Raw genomic sequence first — 11,471 nt, forward strand, 5'->3', positions numbered from 1 at the left:
TAACCCTGGACTGATCAATAATGCATCCAGTGGCCTACTGCAGGCTGTCCACGAAGACCTCAATGGTTCCCTGGATCACATTGACAGCAATGGGAACAGTAGTCCAGGCTGCTCGCCTCAGCCGCACATGTAAGTGTGGTTAATAGATTCCCTAAAGGGAAGAATCTATATTAATATGCTTCTTAAATTTAGTATTTTCTGAAGTTTTTACTGTTGTGTAAGTTAAAAATACAAATTTAAGTGGAGTTAAATTATACAATGTTCATAATAGGAAAAAGTATATCAAACTCGGTTTGAATACATTTTTTAGATTGTCTCAAATGCCCTGTAATTATTGTTGTAGGAGTCCTCTACAGATTCTTAGTACTACTAATGTTCTCTTGGGTGTAAAGCGGTGCCTAAGATGAATCTACATCTTATGGGTCATTATCACAGTGTGGTTTGTATGGTACAATAAGAATATTCATGATGGAATAAGTTGTCATAATTTTTACTACTATTACAGGTTTCTAAACCATTTATGAACTGTAGTCAAGATATTGCCCATTTTTATAAACCGTAAAATGCAAAGTTTAACTGTTAGCCACAGTTTACATAGAAGCTAGTAAAGTGTAACTTTTTGCCTGTCTTATAAATCAGTGTAATTACATATTCAACTTTAATTACTGGTGCGTCTGTATTGGCAAGGTTTATATGTTATATTTTATGCAAGACTACGATTCCTATTAATATTTAGCAGCTAACTATATCATTAATTACTCTAAAATCTTTCCCCTACCATCTTTTTAATGGAGCTGAGAGAGTAGTAGTATTAAAAATTGATGTATTGTGGATTTCAAAAATGTGTATGACACTTTAAAAAATGCCTGGCTTTATTCAATAGTGTCAAGCATATTAGTGTCTTGTTTACCAAAATGTATTGACCCTAGTAGAACTGAAATTTCAGAGGAAAAAAATTTGAATCTGAATAATGAAGTGTGTATACCATTTAGCTGTCAGGATGAGTTGTAACTCATATCTATACTTCCTAGAATTAAACATCACACACTCCTAATTACAAGTTACTGAGGCAAGATTAGTCCTTTCTCTCATTTTTATATTGTCTTCCTTTATTTTTCCATTCAATGTCTAGTAAAAGGTCTGAAAGAGAAATATCCTCTTTATATGTACCCATTTTCACTTGACCTTTCACAGGATATTATTTTTGTTGTCTTTTCAAATATTTTATTGTTTCACGTATTAATGTCTTTAAGATCTTATGCCTAATTGCTTTATAGCGCTTTTATTCTATCACCTTTGCAAAAAAACAGTGTGAACATTAATGTGTTTTATCAGGTTCCAAACCATTACTTCTTCAAAATGGAAAAATTTGTCTTTTGAAAGTATCTTTAGATGTATTAAATAATGCAAAAGAAGTAATAAAACTCAACGTAGAAAGAACATGAATATATGCTCTTGAGAGTAGCAGTACTCTAAAACAAGGAAAGTGAGCAATCAGACAAAAGTTTTTATACCCCCGCATTATCCTATCAGCCATGCAGTGGGTAGCTTGCGGCCTTTTACTTTCAGCAGTTCTCCTGAGTATGCTAATGCTCACTCCCTGTATAAAATGCTAAAACAATAAAACTTTAAAGAGCAAACAAGAGTTAGATCCTGTTTTCTCCTTTAATAAAAGACCCATTTCAGAGAAATAAAAGACGTTCCTAATAAAAATGTTTAAGTTGTTGTTGCAACTCCCTGTGCTCATATGAAATATACAGTGGTTGTTATAAACACCTATAGATGATATGTAAAGTCTTATTTTTTTAAATGTAATCATCTGGTGTTAAAAATATTAAAATAAACAACTAATGATGTAAAGAAATAGTTTATGAAACATTATATTTTAGAACCTGAAATAATAATTGGGCTAAATTATAGCATTGTTAGATGAGTATGTTTTTCTTTTGGCAATTTCTACTTCAGACTTTTCATTTTATTATTAATTTAATTAAAGCTTATGAAATATTTCAGAAAAATATTAGTATGTGTAACATCTAAAAATTATACATATAATGTCTAGCATATTGCCGCTGTGGGTTAATAAAGTTAAAATGTTCATAGTTAATATATAACACATTTTATGCTTATATGAATTAGTGCATGTGGAAAATAATTATGGTTTGTTTTCCATAGATAAAAGGAAAGCTTGCCTTGGCTTATTGAAAATAGAAGTCAGAAAAAAAAAGAGTGCAAATTTTCCCTTTTAAAAATTATATCAATTATAATCAAAATTTTAACTAAATTATCTTGCAAAATATTGAGTCAGTATATTCATTCTTGAATCTGTTTCTGCTGCTGTCACTAGGTTTTTGCATATCAGATGTCAGATATTTATGGAATATTTCAGTATTATTTATCTTCACCTTTATAAAGTTTTAAGATGCTTGTACTTAAGCCATGCCATGTATTTTATTAGGCAAAGGAAGAAATATTGATCTAATTCAATCAAAATTTGGTTGTATATAATTGAATGCATTTTAAAATACTTTGAAAATTAAACAGCAGTGAAATAATTTTTATAAGACATTTAAATAGCATACTTATATGTCCTGAAATGAAGTTATATTACTTGCTGTTTTAGAGGGGGGTAGTTATGCTGATGCAATCGTAAACGAGAAAGTAGGGCTTAGTGGTATCAGAACATAGGTTGTGATGCCAGATTGTCAGGGTTTCAATTCCAGATTCAATACTTAATAGCCAAGTGGGATTGAGCAAGTTACTTAACATTTCTTTTCCTCAGTTTTCTCAGCTGAAATTGAGGTAAGTCATAATATAATGCTTCTTACTTCATAAGATTCTTGCAAATGAAATGAGTTCCTGGAACATAATAATTGCTCCTTGTGTCTGTGTCTCGCATAGTGTTGTGTGCAAATAGGTACTGATTTACATTACTTCTTGTAATACCTCACTCTTAATAAAAATGAGTCTATAAATAATATGAAAATATTTTTGTATTTTGCATTTTAATACTTTTTTCAAGGCACTCCATAAGTTTGTGGTTAGTTTCATTGGCAATTCATTTTATTTTCCTTCTTTCTCTTCTCATAATTGAAAAAGTAAGCAGATCCATAGAAGTGAAACAATATGAGGCCAGGCACAGTGGCTTATACCAGTAATCCTAGCATTTTGGGAGGTCAAAGTGGGAGGATTGCTTGAGGCCAAGAGTTCAAAACCAGACTGGAAAACATAGCATGACCCTGTATCTACAAAAATAATTTTAAAAATTAGTTGGGTGTGTTGTGTGCCTATCTATAGTCCTAGCTACTAAGGAGGCTCAGGCAGGAGGACAGCTTGAGCCTAGGGAGTTCAGGGTTACGGTGAGCTATGATCATGCCACTGAACTCCAGCCTACACCACAGAGTGAGACCCTATCTGCCTCTAAATATAAAATAAAAAATGAAACAATATGACACAAGGATTTATAATAGGTAGCACACTACTGAGTCAGTGGAATAAAGGATTCTTGAGATAAAACGTTATCTGAAGTTGTAGGCAATGAACAGTTCAGATAGAACATCACCAACCCAGAATTAGGGACTTTCCATATGTGTCTTGAAAACATTGGGTATTAGTTTTGTCAGGAATTTAGAATGTACAAAGGAATATAGAATTTAGAATATAGAAAATGGAACCAGACTGTTGAGTGACTTAAATATCAAGCTATGGTATTTGTTTCAGTCAGTATACAGTTTGTTAATGTTATCAGCTTGAGTTTGGCATGATCAGAGGTATACATTAGGAAGAGTAATCTCAAAGTGTACTGAATGAACCGTGACTTAATGAAACTCATTTATAGGAGGATATTCTGAAATTGGGAGAGATTAGAAGCAGAAAATTCTTGCAGTATGTAGTATCTAACATAAGTACAAGATTAGGAGTTGAGAGCAAAGAATCCATATAAGAATTGCTGTGAAAAGAAATACCAGAACAAGATGACCAATTGAATGCTAGGGATAAAGATGAAAATTAGAAAAAATCATAGGTACTTTGAAAGTCTGTAAAGAGAAAGAGAGGACACAAGAAGAAAGGTTCAAAAGGGAAGATGGAGAATTCAGCATTTTACTTGGGAAATCTAAGAACCTAAATACCATTAGATTCAGGAGAAAACACTGATGCTTTTTTTGATTAGTCTTTTAAATCAACTCCATTATAGTAAAATTCTTCATGGTAGAATATGAATATATACCTGAGGTTGGTAGAAAAGATATATTTATGAAGCATTAGAAGAGTGAAATAGATATTTTCTGGTGCTTCTTAAAAACGGTGGAGAACAAGAGATGCCAAATTATCATTTATATTCCATACTCCATATTTTAACCCCTTTCTTCCACTCCAGTTTTTGCTTGATTCAGTTTCCTGAATAAAGACCTTTTCCAAATTAATGCATTTATTTCCCTCACACTATTTGAATTTCTGCCCTTTCCCTTTTGTGTTTCCCCTCTTCTCTCTTACCTAAATTCTACCTTTCCTTATAGGACTAGTACTGTTTTTTCCAAGAGGCTTTCCCAGGGAATTACACTCTCAGAATCTTGTACTCTGCTCCAACTCTGCTCTACACTTCTAAAGAACTTGCTTCTTACACCATTATTTGGAACTAATACTTTGTGTACATGTGTGAGTTTGTGTGCACATGCACGTGCACTTGTGTGTTTATGCATACATCTGTGTTCATTTTGCAGATATTCCTACCTTAACAAGTCCATTAAAAACAAGACTATGTTTTAGACAAATTATAAGTAACCTCTAACACATTCTACTATGTCAAGTAAACATTCAGTAAAAGTATGATACTGATTATGAAGAATCAAATTGGAGATTACAGTTAATTAGAAATGGTTTGACTTCACAAAGTAATACCTACAGGAGTATACAAGCCAGAATTCTACTAGCATCTTAAAGAAGGGAGAACAAGAGATTTTAGGAAGAACAGATGAGTAAACATAATGTTCGTTAGTATGTAGGAGCTAAGAAATTTTTCTAAATATTGGTAGAGTATACTTTTTAAGTGTTTTAGTTTTAGTTTTAATTATTTAATTAATATATATTTTAAAACCATTCAAATTTATGTGAGTGAAAAGTGGCTTTTTCACTTTGAGTAGTATGAGGCCCCTTCACCTCATTTATAATTATCATCCCAGACCTTAAGTTTTATTTACATTGTTGAAAGCAGATTGAAAAAAAATTATTGAAATTTATGCAATATAAATCAGATGAATGTTCAAGGGGATTTGAGCAAAAAGTAGGAAAGGTTTAAAGCCAGGTGAAATTGTATAGATTCTGCATAATAATTTTTTGAAACTTATTTGACTGTTTGAATCAACTACTTCACTTTTAAAACATTTTTATTTTCTATTACTTTTCAAAGAGTCCTAGAACCATCCATGGTATGAATAAAGGAAAATAATACTTTAAGTGTCTAAGCTGAGTATCATTACAGTTTACAATATTGTTCCCTTATGCACATCAATGCCAATATTCCCTTTTTCAGAGTTATATAGGAAATTAATAAGAATGACTTTAGCTTCCTATTTTATATAGACATTTATCTCTAAAAATGTTTAAAAATTAAGATTGATGCTGTTTAAGCTGAAATAAGTTGAACTTACTGTATTCTGTCTCATGTGTTGGACTTAAGTGAACGAAAACAGAAGAAAACATAGACTAGATCTGGAAGGTGAACTCATACTGATACAATCAATCCATATCCTGTCTCCTTCTCAACCTGAGGCAAAACGTGGAATTTAATGATATACCCACCATGTTTAGTTCTACTCAGTTGTTTCTTTTTTTTAATTAAGTAATTGTTTCTTCTCAGTCTGAATAAGTTGGATCAGTTTTGCTTTTTTTCCTCTTATAAAATGTTAAATGAGATTTCCCATTTTTATATTTTTAAATGTTATTTCTAGACATCAAAATAAATATTCCTCCCGAACTGGTTTTGTATTGAGGGCTTTACTCACAAAGCCTCCCATTGTCCTGTCGTTCCCGTTTCTGATTATTAGAGTCTCCCACTGTTGAGTTTTCAGATCCTTTCCTACAGGTCATTCATGACTCCTCTTAGCCTCTATGTCATTCAAAGTTTTCCTTGCTATATATTCTATATTTGTTGTAGGTGATTATTATTTTCTCCTGTTAGTAAAGCAAATATTTGAAGCTTGAGAGTAAATATTCTGTTATATAGAATGTTAACATGTTAGATATAAGAAAATTAATTTATTGTGTCCTTAGAAGGCAAGCCCTTAGGATAAGAAAATAAAAAGCTGAGGTATCATATAAAAGGAGTAATGTAGTATTATTTCAGAATTGCAATAGACATCACACTTTTTTTTAAATTTGCATGTCAAATACCTATTCAACACACTCCAGAACTTTGTATGTATCACATATCCCAGTCACCTTTACAACATCCTCTTCTTCTTAAGAACCTTAATTGTTAAATCATTTCAATATTATACTTTGGGCTCTCCTGTTGATAATATTTTGCCCCATAGATAGCTAAAAGGAGCTCCTAGACCCCCACTTGATTAAATAGTATTGAAAACCTAAACAGTGAATTGTCATAAAACATAATGAAAATATAAGTATATAATATTACATTTCTTTCTTCAATTCTCTTTGGCTGCCTTAAAATTTAAATTGCTATTTGTAGGCACATGTAGAATTTGCAGAACCTACATCTTTGGTTGGTGATAGTTTATATAAAATCCCTACAGATCTTAGATCTTTCTGTGGACAAAAGCATTTGAAACTGGAGTGGCTCTGTATTTCAGAGGAAAACAGTTGAAAGTGACTGACAACTTGAGCAAATGGAATGCTCTTTCTCATTGTTTTCATTCCTGTTAAGCCTGTACTATTTTTGCTGATGTTTTGGATCATTCTGTTGCATTGCAAAACCCTAAACATGAAAGCTTTTGTTTGCCCCATATGTGTTTTTATAGATTTTTTAATTAACAATTTGCATTCACCTTTATTTTTTCCCCCTAACATTTCTGGGCCTCTTATAATTTTTTTTTCTGATCTAATTCCATTTTTATTTAATCTCTAAACTTTTTGATTAACTTTGCTAGTTAGCTTTGAGATCTCTTTCCAAAGTGATTGTACAGAACTTATGATTATGCCAGCTCTTTATCATCTCATCTTTTTTTTTAAGTGCTACAAGTGTGGATCAGTAGCTGCTGTTCTTTTTTACATTATTCCAGTCCCCATATGTGGCACTTACAACTCATTCCAGTTCCTCTTAATAAAAAGATCCTCCCAGAGATACAGTGCCTTCAGCTAAAAAGTGTTATATCCCCACCGTGCCAATTGTGGAAATTTGTGGGTTCCTATAGGGTTTTGAAGGATTTTTATAGAACTATACAGATGATATCTGACATCCGTGGTGTGAATTCCCACAATTTAGGCAAAGTGTGTCAGAAAACTTTTAGCTGACAGTATTGTAGCTTACTGCTTCTGTTTTATATCTAAAGAAGGTACTTTGTTAGAAGATACAACTTCATTTGCACTAACACCAGTTGAACCTTAAAAATTTCCTTTCTCTAAGGGTCAAAAAAATCATTGCTAAATTGCTAAAGAAGGAATAGTGCTTCAGTGTTAACTTTTTCCTACTTCTAGTACCAGGGAAAAAAAATGAAGATCTTATATACTGCTATGGTATTTTAATTTCAGCTTCTGAAATAGGGCTTGGGAAGTGGATGCATGTTGATAACTACAGGCATTTAATGAATAAAGATACTTACATAAAGTCAACTATTATTTCAGAATATTACTTTATGTGAAGATAATTTACATGATAAGAAATTATGTCTTAATATATGTTAAAATTATGTGCATTTTGACTACTCTGGCAGAATTTGAAATTTACCATTCACAGAAGTAACATGTTATACTTGAATATTTCAACGCTAAGAAACACAGGGTTACTACATTCCATAGGCAGTTTCTATCATTAGAATAGCATTAAATAATTTATATAAGCAACAGATGATCAAATCATTTCACTTAACTACTGAAAACTAACATTCTTTAGTGTGTTCAGCATTATCTTCATTTTGAAGACAAAATGGAGTAATATCAGCAAGGCATTTAAAAGGTAGGACAAGTAATCTTTGATTAAACAATGTTATCTTACTATAAAAAATTTACATTTGCAACATTAAATCTGAGGTCCCTTTTGTTAATTCACAAGTCAGAGAAAGGACATAATGCACTAGATTTAGAATAAAAAGTATATATTGTTGGCCGGGCATGGTGGCTCATGCCTTTAATCACAGCACTTTGGGAGGCCAAGACAGGCAGATCACCTGAGGTCAGGAGTTTGAGACCAGCCTGGCCAACAGGGCAAAACCCCGTCTCTACTAAAAATACAAAAATTAGCTGGGCGCAGAGACAGGTGCCTGGAATCACAGCAACTTGGGAGACTGAGACAGGAAAATCACTTCAGCCCAGGAGGCAAAGGTTGCAGCCAGCCGAGATCACGCCACTACATTCCAACCTGGGTGACAGAGCAAAACTCCGTCTCAAAAAATAAATAAATTAAAAGTACGTATTGTTTTTACTCCTTATTCCACCTCATGTTTAGAACTAAGCAAAACTCAGGAGAAAACTGGAGTTTGAATCAGTCCTATGGTTTAATTTAAGCAAAGGAATAGTTTCAGCAAAACAGTTAAGTCTCAGAAATTAGGCAGACCTAGTGACATGAGCAATATGTAGTCCAGGTGGAAAGCAGTCTCTGTAAAGGCATTCCAAGAGACAGCTTCACCAAGAGCCGGCAGTGGATGGGTAACAACTCTAATAGGGCAGTTTGGTAATAGGAAATAACAGTTGAGAAAAATGTTATCCAGAAGAGCTGGCCACAGCGGTAGGGCTCAACTACAGGACTTTGAGGTCAAGATCTTTAAGGAGCAGGAAGGCAAGTTAACAAATGTGATTAGAGAGAAACTGGAACATACACTCCATGTATACTCATATTACCTATCTCATTTCTGACCGAAACTTGGTCCAACAAATAAGGCAATAACATAATTTTTGGATTAATGATTCAAAGGAGAATTGGAGCAGCAGCAAGACTGACTTAATGGCTGAGGCTCAAGATGCGATTTAGACTTTATTTGGCCAACAGATTAGAAATATAAGGGTCCTTATTTCCACAGCTGAATGTTTATTGACAGTTTTCATTTATGAAACGCAAATTGGAATGGTACCAATTATATCTCAATGGCCAACTAATTCGTTTCTGAGATTGGGCATGATATATCTCTACTCATCAGTGATGAAAGTAATCACATGTGTTTTTTCACTTCATTATAGCTGTTTTGGTCACAACTATCACTTTTATAAAGTCAAACAGAGTGATAAATCCTGAAGAATTTCATTGTGTTTTTTAAAAATTGACCCTACAGCAAAGCTATGTGAAATCATTTGGGAGTGAACCTAAATCATGTAAAATCTAGTTCCTTTGAACAATGTTACATAAATTTAAATACATTTCAATATAATATTGTAGATAAGAGCAGGAAATTTTAGAGAAATTTTGATATACATATATATGCATGCAGCATATAATATTATGTTTCACGGACCTTTACCCACCTTTTTGTTGTTTCTTGGGACTGATACTGACTTTAAATGGAACTTTGTAACTCCACCTTCCAATCAGATCTCTTGAGTTGTAAGATAGAATTATAAACTGTCATCATTAAGAATGGAAATACATATTAGAAGAGAAACTCTCATCACAATTATCTTAAAATAATATTACTTTGCCATCAAATGCTAAATGGCTGCAGTTTTTAGAAAATAGACTAAGGGAGGATAACATTTATATTCTGGCTTATGATGAAATTTAAAATTTATTTTGATGTTTATCATTAGCCAGGGAGAAAAGGTGTGGGAAACTTAGTAGGGCATTTTCTACTTGTATCTTGGATAATGGAAACTATACAGTTGTATATGGAATGCAGTATCATTTGTTCACTCCAATTTTTGAATCCCCTTTTCATAATAGCATATTTCTGTATGAAGAAATATTTTCGTTTTCATCAAGAGATAAGGAGGAGGATTATTTCTGTAGAACTGAAGTGATAATCTGAGTACTGTCCTACTGGCAGGTACTACGTGCAAACTCATTCAAATAAAAACGAAGATCAATTTATTTAACACTAGAATTTTTATGTTAATGTTAATCTGCAAAGAGAAAATCTTGAAAGATAAGAAATTGGAATAAAGAAGCACACAAGTAAAAATTCTGTTTTGTAACTTCTAAGCTGATAAAAGTTAAGAACTTCCTTTTTCATTTCTAGTAGTTTTAATTGGACATCTTTCTTATTCAGTCCTGTAAATAGGAGAGCTAAATATTTTTCTAAAATATACTTAAATTTAGAATATAAAATCTAAATTTTTGTGGAGAAAGCCTGGTTTATCTTTTCAAAAGAATAAAATCTTAAGTAGAATGAAATAAAGTGTCTTTATGACTGTATAATTAATTTTAATCACATTTATTTCATTACATTATCCTAAGATGAGCTCACATTTTTAAAGCTATTCACAATATGATTTCTGTTAAAAGTGAACTTTTCTACTTAAAACTTTAATGTCACTTAACGTTATTAGATTTTTTCTGTGATATGTTAAATAAACTAAAACACTTCCCAAGTGGGAAAACAAAATACTACTTTAAAAGTTACATAGGTTTAAGAACTGAATTATTTCTCATTTTAACTTGACTTCACACAATGGAGATAACTAAACTTGTCATTTTTATGAATCTACCACCAAATTCCAAAAATAATTATATAATTTCCTTTGTATATACTAGAAAGAAATGTGTAAAATTGAATTTCTGTAATTTTCATTTTTATACGCTTCCTAAATGAGCATCAATTATTTTTCCAGTTTTCTTGTGAAACTTTGTCTTTCACAAAAAAAATCACTTTTTCTTGTATGTTTTGTTTGACATGATTATATCTTCCAAGCTATCAGTCAATACAGGTTAGCTACTCAAAATTAACAAACCAAAAGTAAAGTTAAGACTCAGGAAATAAAATCTGTCTTAAAGAATCCCGTGCTTATGTTTGGAATTCATTTTACATCTTGAAAACAGAAATGTTCTAGAGTAAACATGAAGGTTTCACCATTGGCAGGTTGGAACTAATTTGAATGAAAATTTATTCAATCACTTATGAAATTAATAAAGTGCTAATCATGTACTTTGATTGTTTTGAATGCTTAGATACAAAGAATTATCATCATTAATTCAGTAACCTTATGCCAAGTACTAAAGATTGTAGATGGTTAAAAGAAAATTTGAGGGGCCGGGCGCGGTGGCTCAAGCCTGTAATCCCAGCACTTTGGGAGGCCAAGGCGGGTGGATCACAAGGTCAAGAGATCGAGACCATCCTGGTCAACATGGTGAAACCCCGTCTCTACTA

At 32.3% G+C, this 11,471-nt stretch overlaps 1 protein-coding gene across 1 annotated transcript in view; it reads left to right on the forward strand.

Annotated features, from left to right (window-relative positions):
• The window catches only part of FOXP2 (forkhead box P2), a 582,130-nt gene that overhangs the window by 556,249 nt on the left and 14,410 nt on the right, over window positions 1–11,471 (forward strand). Inside the window, 1 exon segment of the mRNA XM_017535042.2 lies at window positions 1–129. This exon segment is cut by the window's left edge and continues 35 nt beyond it. Coding sequence (XP_017390531.1) covers window positions 1–129 — 129 coding nt within the window.

This window comes from Cebus imitator, unplaced genomic scaffold (genome assembly GCF_001604975.1).
Source record: "Cebus imitator isolate Cc_AM_T3 unplaced genomic scaffold, Cebus_imitator-1.0 Scaffold90, whole genome shotgun sequence".
NCBI lineage: Eukaryota > Metazoa > Chordata > Mammalia > Primates > Cebidae > Cebus > Cebus imitator.